This window comes from Haliaeetus leucocephalus, unplaced genomic scaffold, assembly GCF_000737465.1.
Source record: "Haliaeetus leucocephalus isolate CR32 unplaced genomic scaffold, Haliaeetus_leucocephalus-4.0 Scaffold495, whole genome shotgun sequence".
Lineage (NCBI taxonomy): Eukaryota > Metazoa > Chordata > Aves > Accipitriformes > Accipitridae > Haliaeetus > Haliaeetus leucocephalus.
Window position 1 is genome coordinate 2,931,235 of NW_010972931.1, and position 26,544 is coordinate 2,957,778.

A 26,544-nucleotide genomic window follows, 5' to 3' on the forward strand; every position below is an offset into this window, starting at 1 on the left:
GTGGGCGGCGGGGGGCGGAGGCAGCCGGTGTCCTTTGTCGCGTTCGTGGTGTTTTAGCGGTTCCTCGGTAAAGCGAAGCCCTGCTTTGTAGCGCCAGGCTACGTCCTGAAAACTAAAAAAAACCCAAACGTGTGGGAAAGCGAGGACAGGTGTTGCATTATTCCAGGGGCATTCATTAAAGTCGAGGGGGAACGGGACTTGGTGCGAGGGATTGCTCTGTGTAGCGTTGGAATGGGTAAACTGAGACTTTGCTGCCTACCCAAGGATCTTAACAGCTGGTTATAAACCAGATTCGGTCTTAATATTTTTTGTCTTGAACTTGGAAGAAAAATGGTGTCGGTGTCGAAAAGATGTGCTGTAGCTTCAAAGTGTTTTCAGGTAATCAACAAAAAAAGAATCATCTGTCTGTGTGCTAGCTTTAAACTAGTGATTATCTGCTCATTAAATTATTTATTAGTGAAACAATTGCTGCCAAAGCGATGAAGTCATAGTGATACTGCGTGATATCACTTACTATAGCTATACTACATAGTATAGCAGGGTCTGTGGGTTTGGGGTTTTGTTCTGTTTGTTGGGGTTTTGTTTGGTTGTTTGGGTTTTTTTGTAATAGAATTGTAAAAAAAGCAATGTTTCCTATGGTCTTGAATATATAACACACTCATGGATTCTTCCTCAACAAATTCATAATAAAGATAAGGGACAGGCCTGATAAAAGCTGCTATCTTGTGACTTGAAACGAATGCTGTTGCATCTGGTTTAATTAGTTCAGCACTCTGGACAAGTCAAGCATTTAATCAGAAAAGGGAAGGTAATCACCAGTAGCAGGTGTGAATATCTCTTTTAAGCATCTCAGTCCATCACATTTAATTTTGGGAGGCAATGTAGGATTAATTCAATTTCACTGGCATGAACCATTTTTGAAAATACACAATGAAAAGTGTAGCCAAGAGGGAGATGGCACTGAAGTGAGCACTGCAGTAATTAAAAATTATTAATTTAGCTCCAAAGATCTTCCTTTAAATATTTTCTTGATAGCAGCAAAGCAGCAGATACCTTTGATACTATACTCCTCTGTCTATGGTGAATTTCCGCTTAAATTATCTTCTTATATATGGTTAATGCCACTCTCTGAAACACGTCACAAGTTTTAGTAGTATTCATTAGGTATTAAAAATGCAGTTTTTTCTGCTACAAAACTTTCCTCCCTTATCTTTTCTCACATCAGGATGCTAATATACATTGGTCTGGGACATTATTTGAAGTAACTGTTTCTGTTTAGATCACCTTAACTAGATCAAAGAGGAAGGTATGAAATTGTGTGGTGCTAATATTCAGCAAATGTGATTTTGATCCCAGCAAACTGCTGCATCCTGCAGTGATTCTTTCCTTGCCAAAAATCATTCCACACTTTTTAACAGGCTTTATGATGTCTGAAGCTGGATTTTAAAAGGAGTCGTGAAGTTAGCAAAGTATAGTTGCCTTGGTCTAATTTTTTTGAGTTAAATTGCAGATCGTATGCAAGTTTTCCAAGGTTGAGAGATGCTGTTTCACTCTATTCTTTCTTTCCCGTAACCATTGGACGCATTCCATACCATGGACACATTTAATCACTAATTTGGTTTGTTCTCCTTTTAAACTCACCCTTTGCTTCTTTCAAATCCAGACCCTGCCGTTCATCATTAGATCCACCACTTTGCATTCTACCAGCAATCTGATCTATACCCTCCCCACAAAACCATTCCTTTTCCATAGTCTTCCTACAAATTGAATTTATCCCCCAGCCATAGTGAACAGAGCATTGTAAATATAATTTTGTTTTGTGCAACTCATGAACGGACAAAAGATTTTGCTGAGTCCAGCAGAGTTTGGTCTTCAGCAGGCACTTTTTCTTTTTACTCTCTGAGGGATGTTCTCAATTTCTCTCCTCACGGGCCTTTCTCTGTCCCAAGGAGGCAGCAGTCTGGTGTCTCTCCTCCTTGTCCTGACAGCATTCTCTTCCCTTCCATTGGGGTAGCAGGGCTGAGTGGCTCAAGCAGGTGCTTTGCCTGACAGATGTTTAGCAAGCAAAGCAGAGAGTGTTTCTGGGACTGTTCCTTTTTGTGCACAATTTAAGTCTATGCCAGGCAGAGCACAAGCCAGTGATGTGGAAGCAGCATTACCTCTCTAATTTATCTCCCAGTTTTTGCTGTAGTGCCCATTGCTGCAGTATCAAAACTCAGTTACTACTTTGCTGGCCAAAACTGCTGAAGAATATTGCCAATAGAAGGTAATAGCATGTTCACACCCTCTGCTGACCCCAGCTCAAGCTAATGCTAATAAGAGTATGACAAGAAGATTTCTTTCTACACGCTTGATATTTGTTACGCTAGAGATAAGAATTTGAAGCTATAACTAAATTGGAGTAAGGTCCAGACTAAGAGTTTATAATGTTCACACTGAATCATTGTTAAAGAAGTTGAAGGGGATAAATATCAAAATTATTCTGAGAGTCACTTCAGTAGTAAAAAATTGGAAAGTCAATAGCCTACACGAGCTGTTCCCTGCACTGCAGGAACATCAGCATTGGAAGAAAATCCAACCTAGAACTACTGACAGCAACATTTCCTCTGCTCTTAATTTAACCGCTCTTCTTGTATGTGGTTGGCCTTTGGTCCAAGCCCTGCCACAGAGGCTGTCAGGGAAGAAGGCTGAGCCAGCCCCTCTGTCTGTGCTGTGGACAGGGCTCCTGAGGGAACAGTCTGGCACTGGGCTTTGGCTGGTAGGTACATTAAAAACAGATCCAAAAAGCTGCATGGCAACTGCTACAAACAGCAGTAAACAAAGACTCAAAAAATCTTGGGAGCCAACAAGACCGAAATAGCAGAAGGGAGCTAATAGTAGGAACCCTTTGCAGCTGTAGCCTTTTTCATCCGAAGACATTATGCTGCTCTACAAATATTACTTAGGCCTTACGATATGCTGGTGAATTATATGCACGCAATTATACACATTTTGATAGCTACAGCAAAGATTTTTATTGGTGTGACTAAGGAAGCCCAGCAGCTAGAGCAGAAAACCAATTTAGACCTGATTTCTACCCATCTTCTCTAAGCATGTGGCAATCTTTGAGAACAACGTCTTGCGTGTGTGTCGTGTGTGTCCGAAACCAGGACAGTGTGCCGGTCTCTGCTCCAGAAAGGGCCTTTCTGTGCTCCTGCCTGTAAGTCATGTCTCCTAAGGGTGGACTTTATAGCTAACTACATGTGGTTATGAGAGTTTCCAAACTGGAGTATGAAAAAGAAGAGATAGGATTGGATATTTGCCTCTGATTTGAGATGCAGGTGGTAAAGATCAATGAATGTGAGGACTGAAGGGTATCACATATGTAAATGCCTCCTGGCACATGTAAATTTCAAAGCCAAAATGTAGTTCAGTTCAAAAAATGACCCTATAAATAATGACATCCTTTTCTGTTTTATCTCACTGAATCCACATCCGATTTACTCCAATTACAAATAAGAGCATGCTTTTCCTAAGACATTTTCTGGCAAACTCAGTCTGGGCAATCAAACTCGTATCTTTCTTTTTTGCACATCATTATTTATAACCAAAACTCTGGAGGGCAGGTTGGACCCTTAGTTTATCTCCATGGAATCTGATTAACCTTTGCCAATACAGGTGTTGTTACTTTGAGAAAAATGTGGAAGCTTGGCTCCTCACGCACTTTTCATAAAAGCATTCAGTGGTTTCAGAAACACTTGGCTGAGGAGCGTCTGTCCCATTGGCTTTCAGAAGGTTTGTCTTCCTATGTGCCTATAGAGTATGTCTGCGTTGCAGCTGCAGTTCTGTAACAGTGGATATGAGCACACATACCCAAGCCACCTTTAGTCTAGCTGTCTTAACTATCATCAAACCATAGAATCATAGAATAATTCAGGTGGGAAGGTACCTCAGGGAGTTGCTAGTCCAACCTCCTGCTCAAAACAGGGTTAACTATGAGGTCAGACCAGGTTGCTCAGGGCTTTTTCTGGTTGAATCTTGAAAACCTCCAGGGATGGAGACAACACAGCCTCTTTGGGCAATCTGTTCCAATGCTTGACTGTCTTCATGTTGAATTTTTTTCTCCTTGTACCCAGTCTGAAACAATTCTTGTATTTCAGTTTATGTCCACTGTCTTTTGTTCTCCTGCTGTGCACCACTATGAAAAGCCTCAGTCTGTCCACTTGACAATCACCTCATAGGCACTGGAAGACTTCTACTAGCCCTGCCAAAAGCCATCTCATCTCCAGGCTGAGCAAGCCCTCTTCCCTCAGCCTCTTCTCATATGGCGAGTGCGCCAGTGCCCGACCTTCTTTGGGGTCCTCTGTTGAATTCACTACAGTTAATTGATATATTTCCTGTACTGGGGGCCCAAACCTGGGTGTAATATTATATGTGGTCTAAAAAATGCTGAATAGAGGGACGTAGTTACTCCTCTGATCTACTAATGATGCTCCTGTTACTACAGCCCAGGATGGTGTTGCCAGGGCACGCTGCTGGTTCATGTTCAGCTCATTGCCCACCAACACCCCCAGGTCCTTTTCAGCAGAGCTGCTCCCCAGCCTGGCAGTCCCTTCCCTGTATCATTGCAAGGTGTTGTTCCTTTGCTCAGGACTTTGCAGCTGTCTGTTGGATTCTGTAAGGTTTCTGCTGGCCCATTTTTCTAGCCTGCCTAGATGGCTGTGAATGGCAATACCCTCCAGGGTACTGAGTGGCCCCCCCCAGTTTTGTGTCATCTGCCAGCTTGATGAGCAGGCATGCTACCATTTTCTCTAGGCCATTGATGAATACATTAAATGGGACAAGTCCCAAGACAGACTCCCATCATACTCCACTTGTTACTGGCCTCCAGGTAGAGTACAGAGTTAATGGATATTAGCTCCCTCTGAACCCAATAATCCAGCTAATTTTTTAACCATCTGCTTGTCCACCTGTCCAGGCCGTGACATTCCAGCTGGGTTATGAGAATGTTGTGGGATACCATGTTAAAAACCTTGCTAGATTTAAGGTAAAAGACATCCACTGCTCCACAAGGCCAGTCGTTATGTCAGAGCAGGCAGCTGGGTTGGTCAGACGTGATTTGGCTCTGGTAAATCCATGCTGACTGTTGCCAATCACTTTTTCCTTATGTGCCCAGAAATGTCTTACAAGAGGATTTGCTCCACATTTTTGGTCCCAGCCTCCCAGGAACCAAAGTGAAGTTGGTTGGCTTGTAATTCCCCAAATCATCATATTTGCCTTTCTTCAGTTATTGGGGATTCCCCAATCTCCATGACTTTTCGAAGATTATAGTGCGGTGAGGACATCAGATGTTATTTAAAATCTGGTAGATATGTTGAAGGAATAATTTCTGGTTTTGGGACGAGCAGCTGATTTGTGGAGTTACAAGTCTGAAGTCTGCTTTCCCCTCTTGGCCATGTGAACTGGCTTCATTGAAAGAACTGCCTTTAATCCCATATGCTTGGTGAAGAACTGATTGATAATGAAGAACCTCTCCGTTTCCATGTCCCCAGTGACCCTCCATGGATTAGCAGGGAATTGCTGGAGGCAGGCAGCTGGGGCACAGGCTGGAGGGATGTCTGGAGAGTCTTATGAATTATTTCTTGAGCTTCAGCAGGAAGACTTTGTGCATGCAGGTGAAAGAGACTTGCGTAAGCTCAATAGATTATATTTGTCTTCAGTAAAGTTGCTTGCATTTCATACTAAAAGACTGGACTCATTTTGGCTGGTTGTTCTACTGGAGAAAGGTTGGCAAACATGCATATTTTTATTATAAATGCACTTATTTATTAATTGAAATTATTTGACTTGGTTTGCAAACGTCACTAATCTAGCCTGGCTTTTGAACTTGTAAACGTTTAACTGAGTTACCTGACTTTAAATTGGCCACGTAACTCAAGTGACTCATTGCACATGGCTTCTGCTCACTTTTTGACTTTCCTGCATTTCCCCTGCTTTTGCTTACAGCAGCACCCTCAGAGCCTGATCCACACAAGGCTGCCTTCCCTTCTCACCGAGCCCTCCCTGGCGAGGGCTGTTGCCTCCGGTATTCAGTGCAACACCACAGCCTCTGCCTCATCCCGAGACTGCACACGCAGGCAGCTTCGTGAGGCCGCAGCGGGCAGAGACATGAGCCCTGTGCCCTGGATGGGTTGTGCTCTGGCTGGAGCTCCGTGCCGCCCGGTTGCAGCCTAGGATAGCACAGCATCGCATGGCCCAGTGCTCCGGGGGTGATCCTGCCCACTCTTGCCTTGCCTTTCAAAGCAAAAATGCCAGAAAGGGGGACCACAGTTCGATTCATTTGGGTGCCTTTTGTTAGCTAGGGTGATGCATTGATTGCTGGTTTTAAATAAGCCTTACGTAAATCTGTGCTATGGGCTGGGGCTCTGGTGTTAGTAACCTGTGGTTGCAGCTCAGATATGCAACCACAACAAGGTAAAGTGGCTTGAAGCAGGCTGAAAGCGGTAGGTGAGCCTGCTGTTTTTCACGTTTGGGTATCTGAATCCAAATCCCAGTGAGACTGAATGTATTTTACTGAGCAGCTACTGTTTAAAAAGGTAGGCCCATGTATCGTTACCTAATCAACTATATTACATCTTTGCTTCAGAGGTACAGATTGGTTTGCTTGCCCTAGTAAATATGAAGAGCACATTCATTTTCATGACAGCATGCAGAGCTTCTGCTAATCTTGTCTAAAATAGAAATTTTAAATGTTCTGTCCAGGTAAGTCAAACTGGCACTTCACACAGGTAAGCGATTAAGGCCTGCAGGATCTGACTTAAGGATGTGAGCGATACTTAATTATAAATGTTACTGAAGACAAGGCATAATTATCATTGTCACTAACTTTCAGTTCAGCTTAATAAAAACTCATCTCTTGCACGTACCCAATGTGTGTGCATTACGCTATGCTAAGCTCTAGCTAACTCTGTGGTTTTTAATTCCCTCTGTTGTCTGCCAGCTCTTTTCCTTAGAGAGAGAACAACAATGGGTTAACAACAACAAAGATTAACAAAAGAAAATCTTCCATAATTTTATATTTGTTCTACCATGATTGCAATTAAGAGCTTCCTTTTTTTCTTCTCCCTACTCCCTACAGGACAATTTGCAAAAAGGAAGAAGACTTCGCTTTGGTTCACAGTCTCTCTGCTGGTAGTGTCTGTTTTCATACTGACCATAGGTCTGGCAGCTACCACAAGAACAGAAAATGTTACCGTGGGAGGCTACTACCCAGGCATCGTTGTGAGTAAAGAAACCTATTTTAGATTATTGGGTACAACCAGAAAAATGATTATCAGCTGGATACGGGAAGCTTTGATTGATTAAAACAACAACAAAAAAAGAAAGTTCAGTCCTATTGCATTTTACAGGAGACAGATACTCCTTTGTTTTGTTCTAGTTCTAGTGTGTGATAAGGTAGGGGGGTAAACTCTGTTTTTCTGAAGTGCCCCAAAGGGGAGGCTGTTGGGGGCACAAGGGGTCCCTGCACAGCAGTTTGCTGGGCTCAGGGGCCCCTGTGAGAACCTGTGCTTGACTTCCCACTGATCTCTCTTAAATGTGGACATGTAAGTGACTGGACAGTAGGCATGGGATAGCTTTAAATGACCTTTTAGAGGTTTACTACTTTGACAGCACAAAGAGCCACTCTGCTCTCGTGTCCCTGTGCCAGGAGTTCTGCTGGGTCCATTGCAGGGAAAGCCCTGTGGATGGGCGAAGCTTCTCCCTGGAGCCTGCCTAACATCCCCTTGTGCGGTCTTGTTGCCGGTCCTCTTGTACGAGATCCCCTTCCGAGATCCTTAGTCTTGTTTTTGCCTTGGGAACAGACCGCTTAAACACGTTCCTGCACTGGGCACAAGGTTTGAGTTGTGTCACCTTCGCCCCGGGGTGCCTCTGTGACTTCTGGGGAAGGGTAGCCCAGCCAGACCCTTGCCGGTTCAACCCCCGTGGCCCTTTCTGGTCTCAGAAGAAGAAGAGATCAGTCATATCCAAAAGCGTGGAAACCCCTGGAGTAAAAAAATTTTTTTAAATACCTGGGCTGAGATTTAAAAAAGAGGAGTATGGGCAGTAAGTAGGGGAAAGCCTGTCTGCCTCGTTTTGTTCTCCCCGAACCAGACAAGAGGAGGCAGAGGGTGCAAGGTGAAGAAAGAAACTCATGTACTTAGAGTTAGGCACCTCCTTAGGTATGGCTCCACCACTACCGAAATGTGTTGTAAGGTACCGTTATTTCTTGTTCTCTATGGAATGAAATGCCCAGAGAAGAGAGATATGTATCTTTTAATACTGTGCATACATTTTGCATTGCCATTAATAATTTGTGAGTTAGAACTGTTCCTCCTAAGCAAGTCCTCTTACATCTTAGTGTCATGCTGAGAACAGGTCTTTCAGAAAGATAATATGGGGATAATGATCTGTAAGGAGTGGTGTTTTAAAAATAGAACAAAAAGTAGTTCCAGGAATAAAATGTTAAAAGAATGAATTTTCCTTTCCTTAAGCTAAAATGGTACATTAATACTGGTAAAGGTCTCTTCTTCTTCCATAATTTGAATTAAAATCTTTTAGAAGACCATATTATCTGCATTCATTCCCTAGAAAGAAGTTTCATTTTTAAACTGTTGTCTTTAATAAGTGTAATATGTGATAAACCCATGTGCATGAAACAGGTTATTTCAGCATTTAGTTTCTTTTAGGAATAACACAATGTCTATTCACTCAGCTGAAAAATATGATCTACTAAAATATTTTCTTTTAAATCTCGGGGTCATTAATAACCAGATAGAATAGCTAGACTTTATCACAACACTTTGAAAACAAAACCTTTATTAATAATTTTCCCCCTCAAAAGATTGTTAGAGCTAAAGAATGTTAATAAAATTCAGAATTCTTTTTGTGCACATGTGATGATGGATTATTGAAGTAACTGAGAAGAAAGAGTGACGGGTAATTGTCAGTGTAAACTTCATTAGTACACTAAATAGCCCAAACGTTTAGCAAGAGTTAAAGGTGCTACACAAACCTTGCATGATATCTTGCCAAAAGCCTAGTCAGAGGTGTATGACAGCATTGCCGTGTTCCTGCTCCATTGCCATTGCCAGGGGTTATTGTCTCCAGTGCAGCGTTGGCAGATGGACTATGGGATGGCCTCTCCTCCACCTCTGCGAGAAGTCAGCCACCTCTTTCAGAATGAGCTGAATAACCCTCAAAAGGTGCGTCTCTTCTCCGCTGACAGTAGAGGGAGCTTAGAAAACCAACACAGCACTGATCCCAAACTTTTAGATACCTAAAGGTAGGAGAGGGAAGTCAACACTACATATTTAACTGTTGGACTTGAAGAAAAGAAAGATTATGAGGACAGAGAGTGTTAATTACAATTAAAAATAAGGTCTAGTTCTCATAGAATTCAGCTGTAAAATACTAACTTCGGAGCTTGTAGGTGAGATCTAAATCTCCGCTGACCTTAGGTAAGGGATTTTGGTCTTAAAAGCCATGCAGAATTAGAGCCTACCTTGCAAACACCTACAAATGTGAATAAGACTATCCACTTGCATAGATTTACTTGCATCTAGAAGCATTTGCAGAGCAGGTCTTCAGGGCTAGATCCATAATGTATTTTGTGCTTCTGCTTGGTTCCCACTGGCTTCAAGAGAATTTCTCTGCATATGTGGTCACTTGTCATTCATTTTGGAAAAAGCTTTTTTCTAAATACATCTTTAGTATTAGCTAGGTATCATCTGCATTTATGCATCCAAAGTAATTGAACATAAAATATTTCTGTGTGTAGATGAGTTAGTATAGTGTTCCCCTTTGGAAGGTGTCTGCATTTAGTAGATTACTCCTTTATCATCGGTTTGGGTTTAGGGCTGTCTTTGTGGAATGGGCTGCAAAGCCAGAATTGGAGCTTTTTCAGCATCGCTTCCTTATAAATATTGTTTATACTTAAATATTTAATGTCACTTCTCTAGGACTACTGCTTGTATTATTTTCATTTGCTATTTTTATAATCTTTCAACCAGGAGTCTACAGGGTCCAATTGTCCCCATCACCATACTGACCTGGACTCCCAGAGTTCCTAACCCAAACAGCCTATTGTCTAAACAGACAAAAAAAGCAGCGCGTATGGCCCTAAACCAATCTCAGCAATGCCATGCTTACATCGTGATCTCTATCTTTGGTTCTGCTCCTTCTGATTTAATTGCTGTTGTTCATGTTTGCTCCTTTTTTCTTCACGTGGATAATATTACTCCGCTCTGTGTCCCCTGCATCAGCCATAAATGGGGCTTTATAGATTGTTCCCGTTGGGATGAAAAATGGGGCTTGGAACCAGTTGTCATTTTGATGCAGTTATCTTAATTTACAAAGTTGCTGTCCCCTGAACAGAATGTCCTTGCTCACAGTTCCAAGTCTCTCTCCTATTCGGCTGTCAGCATGGATGCACTTGCACGCTCTTTCTTTTTCAAAGTCTCTGCTTTTAGTTCTTGTGCCTCCCTTTCACATAAATCTTCCCAAAGCACTCTACAGCAAATCTCCTTTCCCTGCATTTGCTTTCCTGAGAGGGAGTGACAGATTCCTGTTGTGATACTAAGTGAGTAAAGTGCTTGCAGGAGATTTGCTTTCTGCTGTGAGCGGTTGTGCATAACAGCAAGGAGTTCACGGGCGTTGCTCAAGCCCTTGACTGGGACGTGTAGTCCTTAAAAACTTAACTTGTGCTTGGAGGAGAGGATTCAGAGACCTTGTTCCAGAAAGGGGCTTGGATTCCTTAGCAGTAATGTCATGTCCCATCCATGGGGTGGGTTGGCTGGGAGGTGAGGGGGGGACTGGGGCTGTGCCTGGGCAGGGTCAGCCCTAGTGAAGAGGGGAGCAAGGAGCGTGGAAGTGATGGGGGATTGAGACTGAGGTGCCCACAGGGCAGCATGTGGCCAGGTAAGGCGAGGAGGGAGCTGACACCTGCGCTCCAGCTCCAGCTGCTTCTGAGACTGTGACCAGCTACATCTCAGCTGTGTGGCACCAAGGAGACCCTTTTCTCCAAACCCATGTGACCAGTGGGAGTCCTGATGCCAGGAAGGGCTGATCCAAGGCTGGTCTCACCTGTTGCCACTTTACCTTGTGTTAACCACAAATCCAAGGAGTTTCTACCTCTCCAAACCTTCATGGGCCCATCGTAAGGAGGGGGCTTTTCCTGCCAGCCTGGTGTTGAAGCAGCACTGGTAGGAACAGTAAGGCCAGCTTACTCCAGCGTTCCTTTCTTCCCTCTCTCCTGGGGCTGTTGGTGCTGCAGCTGTCCCATGTTGAAACTAACTGTACTGGTCCTTCTGGCATTTTAGCAAGGACTTTTTCTGGGATGTGTGGTAGTGTTCAGTCATTAAAATCAAACAAACCCAACCCTAAGGGTTTGAACTTGAGTCGCTTGCCTGGCAGCAACACATCCATTTTTTGAGGAAAACTCTTTGTCTGTCATTGCCTAAAGCTTTGCAATTTTCCAAAATAATGATGTATGGGCTAAATGTAAGTGTTCTTTTCTCCTACTTTGTGTAATTTTCACTTTATAGTGTGTAAAGCTATACATGACTGTGGTAACAGTAGCCAAGTTATAGAAGCATATGTCTATACAGGCTTCTCCTTACTACATGACAACTTGTGCTCTGAAATATCGAAGAGCTGCAGTTCTGGTCATTCCTCTTTACATTACATAATTTATGTCCAGCAGTAATTTCCACCCTTTCCCCTGACCCACCCCAGTTAGCCCATCTGTATGATATATCAGCTCAGATATCACTGTAATGCATTGGTATGTTGACCAAATAAGCTGACCTCATGCATTTCTTTTGGTTTTGTTCTTTGCCTTAGCTTGGCTTTGGATCTTTCCTAGGGATTGTTGGCATCCACCTGGTAGAGAACAGAAGACAAATGGTAAGTAACAGCCCTTTATGTTTTCATTTTTTCGTATCAGAATGTCTTAAAACCATGAAAAGCAGGGATTTCCAGTTGACTTAAAACTGCTGCGTCTCCCTCAAAGTGTTAGTCATTAGTTTCACCATTTCTGAGAAGTTTCAGAGAAGCATGAATTGGGCAGTGACTCCTTCTGTACAAGGGAAGGAATGGTTTGACTTCTGACAGAAGCAGCCTGCTTTTTTTACTGCTTTTTTATACTTTTTTTTACTGAATTACTTTCCTGCTGGTTTAGTGAGTTGAATCAACCCAGGGCAGGATCAGGTGAGTGCCAGAGCTTGGCCAGGACCATGTAGCTGGGAAAAGGATGGGGAGAGAGACAAAATGCATGGGTTTGCCAGTTTGGGCAGCAATGAGCCACACGATCAGCTCAACTGGAACAGGTGATTGCATCTTGTGCTAGAAGTTTAAGTCAGGAACACTTTCTTGAAACTGTATGCGTTAAAAAGAAGAAAAAAACCCCAGAGGTCTTGCTATCAAGATTCCCTGGCTAGGTCAGACAGGATCTGACGACACTGTGTGGTTTGGTTTTGGATTTAGCTTGGCTTTGCAAACCCCTTGCTTTTATTTTTCTGAGGAAGTCATAGAAAGTCCTTGGGGCATCTGGGTAAAGGAAGGTGTGCGGGACTGGATTTGTGGAAAGTCTTACACTTTCCTGGCTCTCAGCAAAAAATAGCAGTGTCCTGGTTGAATAACAGCATGTCCAATGTGCACTTTACAGTAGACTGATTATAGCCAAGCATCATGAAATACGATTCATTTCATAATGCAGAGCCTTCACTGGCATAAATCAAGAGTGTTGTTAAGCTCAGAGGAGGAAATGGTGGATTTGCCTTGCTTTTTACTAACAAGCAACTACTTTACTTGCAAGTAGTCTGTCATGATTTCCTGTTTTCTTCTTCGTAAATGCAGTCTTGTTCTCACTATTTGTAGGCAAACTTCTTTCATAGTATCACTTTTTTTGCATTGCTTTTAAGTTTCAGTGATGTATTTGCAAGTATTCCCCTGCTTTTAACTTCTGTTTCTAGCTGGGTTTCCCACAGGAATGAATTTATAAAGCCATGATGTTTGTCCGTGTCTTTCTCTGTTTCCCATTCCATTTTTTGAACATGTTGACCAATTTCAGGTGAATTCAGCAGGGAGGTAGAGACTTCAAAGGTGTGCAATTCCTTCAAGTTTCATGAAAGTTCACAGGTGGGTAGAGGAGAGAATTAGGAATTAGTTCCCCCATGGTGGTAAAGGCTGCAATGTCAGCTCACCTCTTACTAAACACTAGAGAATCCAAATGGGACATGACCTGTTGAGGCAAAAATCTGCAGCAGGCCAGGCCTCATTAGTTTTGCTACTAACAAAACAGCTTATTTGTTTTTAAGAACTATTGCCCCTGATTTCTACATCAGAGACCTGGATGAACAGCAGGTTTCAAGTTGCAGACTCAGTGGTGGGCAGATGAAAATAGCTTTGTCTTCCACAGCATTCATGCTACTTTACTAACAGGCATAACATTTTGGGGTTGTTTTATCTTTCCGTTTTCCTCTAATCTGCCTCTTAGTTTTCTATCGCTTCTGTCCTTAGCAGAAAGTAAAATGGCTGAAAAAGACGTAAGGTGGGTAAGCAGCAGTTAAACCACATAATACTCAACGTGTTGTGTCATTTACACAAGGACTGTGGAGAAATAAGTGTCCAGTATGTTTGGTATTAGTGCCTGCTTGCGCTTCCCAGCATGGAACAAGGAAAACTACTTTTTGCTAATAATACTTCGTGATGATCTGGCTGTTGGAAGATTGGGTTTCTGGGGAACAGACCAAGAAAATAACTAGAAATTTAATTATGCTTCTTGCCTTCAGTACCATCCACAGCAGGCTTAGCCTTGTAACACTGTCTTTGCTAAGGCCGAGCTGCTTGTTTTCAGATAGTATGGAAATGAGATTGAAAGGGTTTATGTCATACTACAACTGACGGCAGTAATTATTCCTTGGGATGTAACTGAGTATATTCGATTGAAAGGGTTTAGGGCAGCTTTAACAAATTTGCAGCCATCAATAAGATTATAAAGACTTATATAAGCACAGAAACGTAACAGAAATGTCGTATTCCTGTAACTAAAAATTCTATGCATTGCAGCAGGACAAAAGGGGTTGGGAAGGAAAAGAAATTGCTTCTATTTTAACTGGACTTCCTTTGAGCAGTTACGGCAATGTAATTTGAGTTTAACCCAGTATAGCCCTGACAATTGTCTGGCCCCTGTAATGACTCAGTACTTTGTTTTTGTTTTTTTTTTAAAGAAAGAATGTAGATTCAATTACACTAGAAAAAAATCTATTTTAAATTGACCTTTCCTCTGTAAATCTATTTCTCTTTTTGTCTTGAAGTTCTATTTCCTTGTGACCTATCCTCTGTAAGCCCAGATTTATTCCTGGTTGATGAAATGCTAAGTGCAATACGAAGTACGTAATGATTAGCAGAAGTAGTACAGCAAAATCCCATCACTCAATAAATGCGAGCATGGGGTTTGAGAAAGAACAAAAGCACAGTTAGGCAGAGTGGACAATGGTTTGTTCTTAAAACACAACATTAATAATCTTGCACTTCTTTGACCTCGTTCTTGGCATCCCAGGGCCTGCAGTGGGAGTTCAATGTGCTGACCAAGGTATAACCCTTAATTCAAAGGAACTGCTGCTTGCAGAAGCAAGCTTTGCCTCATTGACTAGCATGATTTCCCTTCAGCTCCCAGCATTCGTGCTTGGCTCTGCTATGCAGAACTTGGCACCAGCAGAACAAAATTTCCCTTTGACTAAAGATTTGCACTGATTTGGGATGTTTCTAACTGGCAAACAGCAGAAACGGAAGAATAATGTGTTGCTGTCCCTTTTTGCCTCTCTTGTCCCCTGCAAAGCAGGTTATGGATCGAAGAACAGAGTATAGCTGTAAGTTGTTTTGTTCTGAAGGCACATTTAGTCCAGCCAGATGGGTAGAAAGTGTGATACTGCTTGAATCAAATGTGTTTGATAGTAGGACATGAAGTGTCCTTGCTTGTTTGCTTGCTTTCAAACTCGTCTTATTACAGTACAAAGTATTTCCAATTAGAAAACAAGATGCTGAAATTGCACACAGAGGTGGGGAAGGCGGGGTGCACGGGGGGTTCATGGCAGCAGAGCTGAGCTGAGAGCAGTAAGTAGTGCTGAGGGAATGCTGTAAGAGGTTTCTCTTCAGATAAATGTGGAGGTGGCATGAGCTAGCACCCAGAACGAAGCGTTCTCTAAATGTGCAACGTTGATAAGACACCATATATGTAGTTTTAGCTAACCTGATGGATAAACCAAGCACTGGCTCACAGTTTCTGCTCACACATCTTTCCAATGCCAGTCTCATCAAGCCGTCCTGTTCACAAGGCTGAAAACGAGCATGCTGAAACTGTTGCGCCTACAAGAGCGATTGGGAGATGCAAGGGCATCAAAATAACTGTCAGGGTTTTGCACATTTGCAATATCACAATGCTGCATGCAAGAGCTCTCGGTAGGGTTGTGGGACTCACCTTGACAGCAGCGCAGCTATGGCAGAGAGCGGCGAAGGCAAAAGCGGGGTGGGAGGAGGTACAGGAGCGTAAAGGACATGGAGAGGACGTGGAGGGGTCAGAGAAGCAGGAGCGAGCCCTCGGGAGGTGTGAGTTGGCGCAAACCTCGGCACTGCTCACGATAAAGACCATTGTCTGCAGCAGGTCTGAGACCTGAATTCATCCTCTGCTGAGTCTTGCATGTTTTTTTCTCATGCTAACACACAGTTAATTTTCTTGCTGACATGTCTAGGACATACTCAGATATAAATCTAATGCTCAGCTGGCTCAATCTGGTCCTTGACTTGTTCAGAGAGAGGGTTGTAGTGATTTTAGCTGAGGAGACATTGCTTCTGACAAAAGCAGAATTTGAAAACATGAGGGAGGTTAAAACATGGAGCTCTGCACACAAACAGAAGAGGCAAAGCTATTTCTTCAGACTGCACAAGGAATGCTAAGTTTAGGTGCCTTAATACGGTTGCTTCCCAATCTCTGTCAACAATAGATTTCAAATTAAGTGCTGAAAAGCAACTATAGCAAAGTTGGAGAAACAAAGCAATAATTTCCTCTTCTGTTTTTAATTGATAGAGATCCCTGACAATGCATGCATTCCTATGCTGCATTGAGATGTATGTGAGGTAGTATTTCAATATTATCTCTGATTATTTTCTTGCCACTAGACTTTGCATCTGTTTCAGAAGAAAAGCTTTTTTTAAAGGAGTAACATGTGTAAGCCAGTTTTCAGAAGAGCCAAACCTCTTTCACTTTTCAAAAGTGATATATCTTGTAAATAGATTATGTCCATCAGAAAATGCCCACTGGACATTTTGTGTAAAGATGTGGTTATTAATATGTACACCAAAAAAAGATACTGATACATATACCTACTCTGCTCTTTTCAAACATATTGTGCTTCATCTACTTTTTCATGCAAATGGAACATCCTGGAAGAAACTGGCTTTAGTGCAGATTTTGATCAAAGATGCTAATTGCTGATAGATTGCATATTGCATATTAAGCTAATTAAAGCAGCTTGTTTACATAAAGAGAAAAACCATTGAAATTCTGTAGATCTCCTGAGACTGTCTTTGATGTTCCTGCACAAATAAATGGAAGAAGTCTTTACTGTAGTGCAGGGGAAATGCAGATAATGTAAAGGCAATCTTTGTCATTACCAAGGTATTATTTCTCCTGTAAACTCAAGCTTCTGAGAAAGTCAACAGCACTTCTTTTTTTTAGCGATTATTTTTTGTCTTGTTTGTATTTCACATAGTTCAGAGAAAAACAATTAATGCTGATGTAAAAATGATAATAATACAACAAATTAGCAATCATCCTTGTCTTGTTTAGCACCTTTAAAACAATTAAAACTGAAAAGACCTACTGCTATCTTTTCAGTCATGAATGCACACTAGATTTTGTGGTGTGATCTAACTGCACATTTCAGAAACAGACAAGGAGATTTATATAAAGATAATCAGTATAGGTTGACACTGACCCTTGCATGAGCTTGAGCGTGGCTCTTCTTTAGGTATCTGCATTCCTTTCCAAATATAACAGTATCTTATTAGCTGGCAAGATCAAGCAGCTTATTCTTTGACAGCATCTTCCTGCTCTCTTACACCTAGCTCTTAGACCTCTGTAAGGAGGTGCCCTTTGGAGGCATCTTGTTCTCTCCTTAGGTTCTGGAAGGAGCCTTGAAGGGTGATTTAGCCTAGTCTCTGGAGTTTTAGATAGCTAAAGTGTGGTAAGAAGAATCCCGTGTTAAGTGACAATTATATTTCTCTTCTATAATATTGAGGAGATTACAAAAGATATACCATAACTCTGCTCAGTTTTGAGTTTAGAGCAGAGCAGCCTATGTATAGACTGTCCAGTCTCCTTTTGTGCTATAAACATGGTGCAGTCTTGGGTATTACCTGCCTTATTTGGCAGGAATCAGCTTTGTGACCCCTTTTAAATCCTTTTTGGGAAGGATTTTGAATGTGGTCCATCCGTGGTAGGTCTGGGAAATCTGTGTTATTCCTTGTAATGCAGGAGAATATTCAGCAAAGTCATGGATAGAAGTGAGATGGATAACAGGAGGTGTTTTGAAGGCTCAGTTATTCCAGCTGAAGAGGAAGAGGACAGGTATATGTCTGTGGGTATGAAAGGACCATCCAAAGTGAAGGCAAGTGAAATTAAAAGAAGGAAGTTTTATGGTCAGTAAAAATGTAAATAGTTGAAAAGTTGTTTATAATTCATTTTACTTAGTATAGTATTATGAGAGACATTTTGCTGTTATTAGTATTATATATTCCATGAATGAAGGACTGAGTAAAATATTCTGGATTTTTTTGATGCAGTTCTTTGACCTTGTGCATTTTAAGTGAGGATTTCCTATTTATAATAAATATAAATACCCACTGACACAGAGAGGTCTTCCTTTCTTCTCTTCCCTCCTTTCCTCCTTCCTCTATCTTGCCGACTTCTTCTCTTCCTTGCCCCAGACAAAAGTAGTTTCCACTGGATTAGTGAGTTAAAAGGTTCATAGCCAAGTGAGCATCAGACATAGCAAAAGTAACTGGTGGGGCTGCATCGCTGAGAGTAGAGAGGAGCCTGTGGGAGGAGGGAACAAGACTTGTCCCTTTTGCTAGGAATAAAGTGTTATATCAATTCGCTATGCCATGAAACCATCGTCTGAGTGTTGTCAGTCAGTTAAATGCCTGAAGTTAGTATAAATTTCCCCACAGTGTCTTGAGAATTTTGAAGTTCAGGGACTCAAAGACAAAAATAGATGCTCTCACTGTGTGAATTACCAAAGGAAGTGTGGGGGATGTTTCAGCTCTTCTCTGCCTAGTTCCTTATGGATCAGCATTTCATGTCACTTATCTGCAGGTGTATGCTTTCAGATTTTACCAGTGCAGATTCATCAGCTAGTCATGCAAATATTTATTTATATATAAATATTATAATACATAAATGTACTATGATATTATAACCATAGAATATATAACATGTAATATGTGTTTACAGTTATATATATATATATACACACATGTATTTACAGCTGACATGCGCTGGCAAGTACCTGGTATAATGACAAAAAAGCCTATGCCACTGACACTATGTCTTTATTTGCAAAGTGCTTGTTGCACTCTTTATAGATGCATCTTCCAGGATGGTTTAGCTAGTAAAGCTGTAATGGGAAGCACAGTCAGGTCTGTAGTATTCTTCCTGTTCCGTCATCAGGGCTGTGTCTGTCTAGCCTACCTAGGGAGATGCCCCCAAGTATTTCTAGCTGCAGTAGTTCTTTCCCTCTCATACAACCCTATGCTGGTCTGTTGGTTGTACCAGTCCCAGGTCTTACCCATCCCAGGTTCCCCAGCTTGTGACCCAACACAGTATTAGCTCAGTCTCAGATAAGAAACTACCATGTTTTCACTGTTATCATTGGTAGAAAGAAATGGAAAATTTATTACAAAGGGAAAAATTTAGGAAAGAGAGACTTCAGCTCCTATTTAGAGAGCTTTCTTGGCAACCAGAATGGCTTCAGTTTGCTTCTGGAAGCTGAAATTCTATAGAAACAGAAGGGAGATACATACATATGTATGAAAATATGCATACACCAGCACAGCTTATTTTTGACACTCCAATCTTTAAAGGCTAGCACTGTTCTTTTGAATCAGAGACTCAAGCCACCAATTCAATTTAAGTCCTCCATCTTATTAAGTGGAAGTCTTTGGGGATCTGGTTCCTTTAAGATCTGTGCTTGGAAACAGCACACAGAATTAAGTACATAACAGGACACTTTTTAGCAGCCAGTTTGTTTTCTTTTGCTGTTTATGTAATGAAAGCATTAGTGTCACACAGCTGAAAACAAAAGTAAACTTTATGATCCATGAAATGTGTTTGTGGAACAATAAAGAAATCGATTACTCTCCCTAGCAAGCAGGAGCAGGGCATAAAAAGTCTCGGTAAGGAATCTGGGATAAGCACTCCTGTGTGCATGGTGGGGAAGGTGAGGTGGGGTGTGCCCTATGAAAAGGACAGGCAGTTTCTGATCCTCTTGTTGAAGAATGAAATAAAATTAAACAGATGAGTATCCCTCTTGGCCAGATACAATCTTCCAGATTCTGCAAGTAGAACTTCACTACATGAAACCTTGTAATTTAATTGTAATGCATTTCTGATAAAGAGCATGTGTGTCTTGAGAAACCAATGCAGTCACTGTACCGTGAAAGAGGATTTGTAAAGGCACTAACGGACTTTGGTGTAAAAAAAGTTTCTGCTGCTAAAACAGTGCCAGCTGTAGTAGTCTTGATCTATGTCAATTCCACCATTTTTTTACCAGGAAGCATAAACTTTTATGACACATGGTATACAGTTTATTTCTGGTTTATTGTTCTCATACTGCTCTGAACATCTACCTCTGTTTAAGTGGTGAAATGAGCTTGTTCCATTTTAATCAATAAAGGAGCATCCATGAAAGGAAGTATGTGATGGGTTCCTATAATGTCAGCACTGCTGATCAGTGAATCTAAATTTGTTTCACTTTTGTCCCCTTTCCTTTTAATGCTGTATTTAGTTTTTGCTTCTTGACTGTATTTGATATCCTTAACTCTGTAATCGTTTTTAACCATTCTTAGATAAGTGCTTTTGTTGATGTTTACAAGGGGAATTCTTACCAGTTTGAAGTGCCTACTGGACTAAAGCTTGCCTAGGCTGGTTCCAAAACTATTAGTATGTCTCCAGCTGTGAAATCCAGCTGATTTTTTTTTTTTTTTTTTCCCCCTGTATAACATCACTCTGTCTTCATCAAATCCCAGGCATCCTTCTTTCCTTTCACATTACTCCCCTCCCTCCCTTGCAAGTCCCAGGCAAATGATGAAGGAGAGTTCTGAAGTGGAGAAGAGAAAGCACAAATTAGAGCAGCCAACATCAAGGGAATGAAAGAAGTATTGACAAGAGTTGGTTTTGGCAGCACAGATACTTCCTTGTCTAGGGTCCCTCTATAGCCAGTGGAAAAAAAGACAAATACCATCAGAAGGTAATTCATCCCATTCTACAGTAGGTGTAGAAGGTATCTGGAAGTGTCTGGCTCTTCGTTGACTACAGAGGAGCACAGATAACCACCTGAGACAAATACGTATATTTTAAGTAGCTGGAGTTATGTATGATGAAATCTACCCCTTAGGAGAATTTTCGTAGCAGCTTCACCACATACAGAACACCACAATCCAGCAGCCTGGATAAGAACTACTGCTTCACTTTGGATGGAGCACCACAGCATTCCCGTTTCAGAAATACATACTGAGGCTTCACACCCTGTACTTCTACAGAGCGGAGCCTAGCTGGTTCCCGAATACAGATCCATCTGCTTTGTGAAGGCGTGCTGTTCATGTTTTTGGTATCCCCCAGTCTAAACTTCTATCTGCACAAATTAATCAAGTCATGAGGATATAATACCAAATGCTCCAATAATTTTGGTCTGAAAAGTCATCTGGAATCAGTTAATGTGATTTGCCATAGAATACGGCAACGCAGCCCCCATGAAATAAAAAGCTAAAGACTATACAGATGTAAAATGAATGAAAAAGTACATTGCCAAAAGACAGCTCTTGAAGCAAAGCAGTACTTTGGCGGCACCAGGAAGAAGGGGTTTGATCATATAGTCAGCGCTCTATTTAATGGGCTGAAAGAAAAGTAGAGGAACTATTTAAACAAATCTCTTTACAAGCAGCTAAAATATGGGTGGAGCAGAGCATAGTATTGCACCTGCTCTGACTAGAGAGGGTCAGTCATTAGGGCGGTTGTATCAGCTCAGACTAGGGAGAAAATACAGCAGTGCTCTTTGAATGAGCTGAGTGAAGCTGAGATGCACTGCTGCTAGAAGGAAATTGGTCACGGTGGTAATGGTTACTGGGATATGAACAGGGGTCCTCAGATGCTGTGGGAGCTTGAAAGAGCACCAATAATAAAACTAACCCTGCCCCAGGAAATTTAAAAAATTGACTTTTTTAGGTTGCCTTCTGTTTCTTGTCTTGGAACATGTGAACCAAGGACAGTTCAGTCCTTCTCCCAACGTTGTTTTAGTAACGTCTGCTGGACTCCAGTGGCTGGAACTCTAAGACTCTCCCAGACTACCAAAAGACCTGCTAGTGCATCATCAGTGGTGATGTTTTTAACTGAGTCAAGACAAGTGTTTACTCATCAGTGAATGAATTATCTTGAATTTAATATGTGTTCATTTACACATATATCAAATTTGTTCCCTGATTGCAGTGTAATGGTGACTCCAGTTTTGAAGTCTAAGTGCACAGAAACTGCTTGATACAGAAGATTGGTCATTCCAGTAAAGATTTGCTTGTAAAACAATTTGAAATAATTTCCTGGCTGTTTTAAGTCTGGTATTGTAGCTGATATTAGATTATGAGAGAAGAAGGAATATATCAATCAGGTAACCCTTCTCAATAACTTTGTTTCATGTTTCATAATGCCTATTGATTTCATTCCCACCACTCTTTCATTGCTTAAAGATAAAAATACAGGAAAATTCATCTTTATTTCACATAGCATCTTTCACAGAAACTGTATCTTCAAATGCTTTAGCAGGTTAGAAGAGAAGACAAGATAAATTACAGGAAGAGTATTGCAAAGTGGATTGGTAAAAATTAAGGATTAATGCTCCAGAGAGCGTTTCTAGAGGGTGAAATCAACTGAGAGCCCTAGACTAGGTAACTATCAGAGTTAACATACAAGGTTTTTATTTGGACAGTACAATGTTAAGGCAAAATGTTTCCTTGCCACTTTAGTAGGTAACTCGAGTTGCAAAAGAGATAAGCTGCTGTACTTACCACCTGTGAGAACGGCACAGCCGCTGCTGGCTGTCAGGGAGCGGGGAGGGGGGATGGGAGAGATGCTCCATGTGTGGATCACTGGGGAAGCCTTGGAAGGAGCTTAGCAACAAGGGTACTAAGGGGCAGTTTTGAACCATGGGCTTTCATGTCCTAAAAAGAAATGGCAAGCAAAGATGGCTGTGTGAGCCACCTCCTTTCATGGGAGCCAGCACACAACCCTGGGCATGTGTCGATGTGATGGGATGCTGATTTCCTCCATTTCCATAACTAACTGTCGCAGCAAGCGGTGCAAGTAATGTTGCCAATAACTCAGGAAGTCTGTTTATCTGACTGGTGAAGAAACAGTCCCTGTCCTAAAGATCTCGGTGTGTGCCTGGAGGAGCTGGAGTAAGCAGACTCAGAACCTGTGCTCCCTTTCTTGTCTTAGCTGTGCTGCGTAAGCCCTCTTGGGCTGCGGGAGAGCTGGGACCATTAAGTCACCCTGTTGCACATTTCCTATCCGTGGGCACTTCTGTGGTCCCTTGCCCTTGTGAGCAGCCTAACTGATGGATTACCTGCAAAAGTTGAGCATCAACACCACTGGAAGAGAAAAAGAGAAAGCAATATGCATTAATTATGCCTACATATGATATAAATTAACTGTGAGTATCTAAGGTATAACAGAAGATATTGCGAATTCTGCCTTTCACCATTCTGCCCTTCAGGATGTGGGGCAAGAAAAAAGAGGAAATTTCTGAATGAAAATCCCATCTTTATTTTGAAAGTGGATTTTGATCTTCTTTTTTCTCCTTGGCATGACAAGTGATACCTCTCCTGTGGTTCCTGTATTCTTTCCCAACCTTTGTTTATCTAATTAATTCTGCCTTTTTATGCATCTGAGGTTGCTTAAATTTCTCGTGGGACCTCTCCCCTGCCTCTGTTACACCAACTGGCCTTTTCATGTTGCTATTTTTCCTAATTATCCCTGACACGATACTGGAAAACATCAGACTTCTTCACAGGCAGTAAAAGAAAAGTCTCCTTGACCGCAAACAGCAAAATAACCCCAGTCCTTATCATTTATTCATTATGTCTAAAACCTAGCTTTTACTTTGATAATCCCTGGGAGTGCAAATTACATTAAATAGGTGAGATAACCTAATAGTTGCTGTCAGCACTTCTACCTCCATCCCTTCTGTCTCAGCCACGTGGTCTCACCCTCTCGTTTGCACTGGGTCTAGTGCTTGTCTCTCCTTACAGTGACCTGATTTAACTCAGTTGGGGGAACAAATAGTTTTCTGCCTAGTGAGTGAATTGCACTGGCTTGCTGTGTATTTGGGCAAGCCCAGGAGCTGGTGTGCAGGGACGCATGGCTTTGGGAGAGAGAGCAGGAGAGAGGGCTGGATGGCAGGGAATCAGCCTAAGGAGAGGAGAGCAAGACACCAGTTCAGACGGCAGCGAGCAGCCACGTAGGCTCAGCTCAATGCCCTGAGGCGCTATTAACAACAGCAAGAGGGAGGAAAATCTGAATCAAAGATCTGTGTTGTTGCTGATAATATGCAACAACATATGACTGGACTTGCTGAATTCAACAGCGATGACACTGCGGAAAGGCTGGAGGTTTCTAACTTGGTCACTGGATCTAAACACAAGAGTTCATCTAAACATCTGACAGCATCATGTGTGCAGTGTCTCTGTCTGAAGGCCTTCCTGGTAATAGAGATATCTGCTGTGGGCATTTGGCTCTGTTATTAGGTGTATTACAGTCCAGAGGAAGTGTTTATGCATGGGATCCCGGCCCCAGTCCTTGTCTTCCTGACCTGTACCAAAACTGCTGCTCTTAAAACCAAGTGACATTTTGTGTTTATTTTTCTTCCCTCCTTCATCTGGAAGCCAGTCTAGGAAATAGTTCTTCAGGAATAGGTTGGACAGCCATAAAAGTCTTGCATCATTACGAATTTGTGCCATCGTAACTAGTGCTATGACTGGAATTGGCATTAATGAATAATGAACATGACATAATCCTATCTCCTGTGGTGTGACAACCCTCCAGCAGAGCCTCAATTACAGCAGTGCTATTACTGAAGAACCAACCTTTGGAAAGAATAAACTGGCAGGCCATAAATTGTGAAGCACATTACCTGGCATAGTGAGAAACCTCCTAATTAGCCCAGCTGTGAAAACCAACATAGTAGGAGCCTTGCCTGAGCTTAATTTTGATCACAGCAGCAAAACTTCTATCCCAAGGGCAGGGGAAAAAAGTGGCCATTGTGGGAGGAGAAGGAGCCACACAGGAGAGGACTTTCCAAATTAGAGAAAATGAAGTCACAATTAAAAGTACTTTTATACTGTCCCACATCACAAGACAGGCTGTGTTTAGTTGATAGCAGCATCTGAAATGCAATGCAATGAGTTTAATTGTCTTAGTTTTGCGGGCTATTGATGTGCAGCCCTGCTAAGGTACCATGGTAACAGATGCAGCTCCTGACTGAGATTGTGCCTGGGATGGAAAGTCATTCTCTGTTTCGGATTTGTGATATAGTTTTTGTAAAATTCTGCTGTTATGTCTTCAACCTCAGTGTACTGAAAAAGTGCAGCAGATTTATTTAAGCCTATATTAAGTTCTGAGCTTGCAGACATAGGGAAATCAAACCAGTAAAAAGGCCCACAGAATTAAACTGTGTTTTGGGGAATGTAATATTAGGGGCAGCCTACAACAAACTGCCCCATGCATTTCTTTTCCAAAAATGTTTGCTTGAACCTGTGCGGGGATAAAAAGGGCTTTACAAACCTGTGGCAAAACATTTACATGGCCTTTTGCAAAGCCTTCACTTTCACAGAGCAAAAGGTATTGGATGACAGTGTTTCTCAATTTACATTGATGGGGGTAATTGTGATTCTTCCTCTGCCTGGAAAAAAATCCCAGAGAGACTTGATGAACAGCACAATGCCTGGAGACATTGGAGACTGTGCAATGCAAAAGTAGCCATTTAGCATGAGCAAAGTGAGCTTGTTAGATATAATGTAACTTACATCTGATACCAAGGTGATTGCAAAACCAAAAATCCATGCATTTTCCAAAGTCTCCAATCTACTTGGTCTAAGTGGAGGGAATGAGGCATCTCACACAATGTGGCTGCAGCCAAGGTGGCTGCATCAGTCTCCCTGTGGGGTCTGGTCTGTGGCTAGCTCTTATCGCCAAAACCACCCCTGGGAATTGTTGTGGCAGGCTGTTGGTTGCCAAGTACCCGTGCCCGGTGCATTTCTGACAGCTGAACGGCGTCCGTGGCCACGGGACGTTGCCGCGCTCTGTTGCCTTCCTTAGGCTGGCTTGCATGGGAGGGTGACTCAGTGCAGCCAGTGGTGCTGCATGCCTGCTGAAGGACAAGAGGTTCTTTAAGACAGGTGAATTCTGCAATAAAATGCATGTCTTTACTGAAAGAAGGCAGCATGTAAGAATTTAGCAGTCCAGCCTTTCACCAGTTTTGCATTTTTGAGTGTTTTCATATTTCTGTGACATGATTGATGGTAGATAACAGCTCTTCAGTTAATCCTGTGGGCAAAAGTCCCTCATTGCAAGTGCTCTTTTGCTCTCCCTTTTGCTAAAACACCTCCGTTGAACAACTGGCTTTCGGGTTTGATTGTTAGGCCCACATGGTACAGTTTTCAGTGTTTAGTAACTGGCTTCATGGTTCCCTTGTAAATAACCAGATTATTGTATTTTGTACCAGAACCAGGAATAAATGTGTTCTGATAATAACAGCTGTAGAGAAGCCTGGCTGCACAGCAATGGGACAGCAAGAGCAAAACTGTTTCTTGAACAATTGTTAAAATATATTGTTATAAATAATGAATAGTTTTCCTGACAAAACATACTGCTATTAAAAATGGAGATGAGAAGATGTGATGGATCAGTATTTATTTTTTAAAGTGCTGTTTCTTTTACCTGTCAACAAGAATTCTCTAAGTTTAAATGAACTGCACTGCTTTTCTTTCTTGACAGTGCTAGGCTCGTGAACTCACAACTCCAGCAATCATCTACCACTCAGGAAAATTAGCTTTTGAATTTACAACAGCTCTTCATTTGGCTGTCTTGGCTGCAATTTTTAGAAGTAATTAATTTTATACTTTGTGTGTTTCTCACATTCTCAATAAGTAATGGGAGGTTTGAGAGAGAATATAAATCTGTATTTTTATATTAAGGATTTTTTT

The 26,544-nt window shown here is 41.8% G+C and overlaps 1 protein-coding gene across 1 annotated transcript in view; it reads left to right on the forward strand.

Annotated features, from left to right (window-relative positions):
• TMEM255B (transmembrane protein 255B) overlaps nt 1-26,544 on the forward strand; it is a 71,645-nt gene that overhangs the window by 378 nt on the left and 44,723 nt on the right. Inside the window, exons 2-3 of the mRNA XM_010575796.1 lie at nt 7,118-7,260; nt 11,860-11,922. Coding sequence (XP_010574098.1) covers nt 7,118-7,260; nt 11,860-11,922 — 206 coding nt within the window. The remainder of the gene's footprint in view (nt 1-7,117; nt 7,261-11,859; nt 11,923-26,544) is intronic.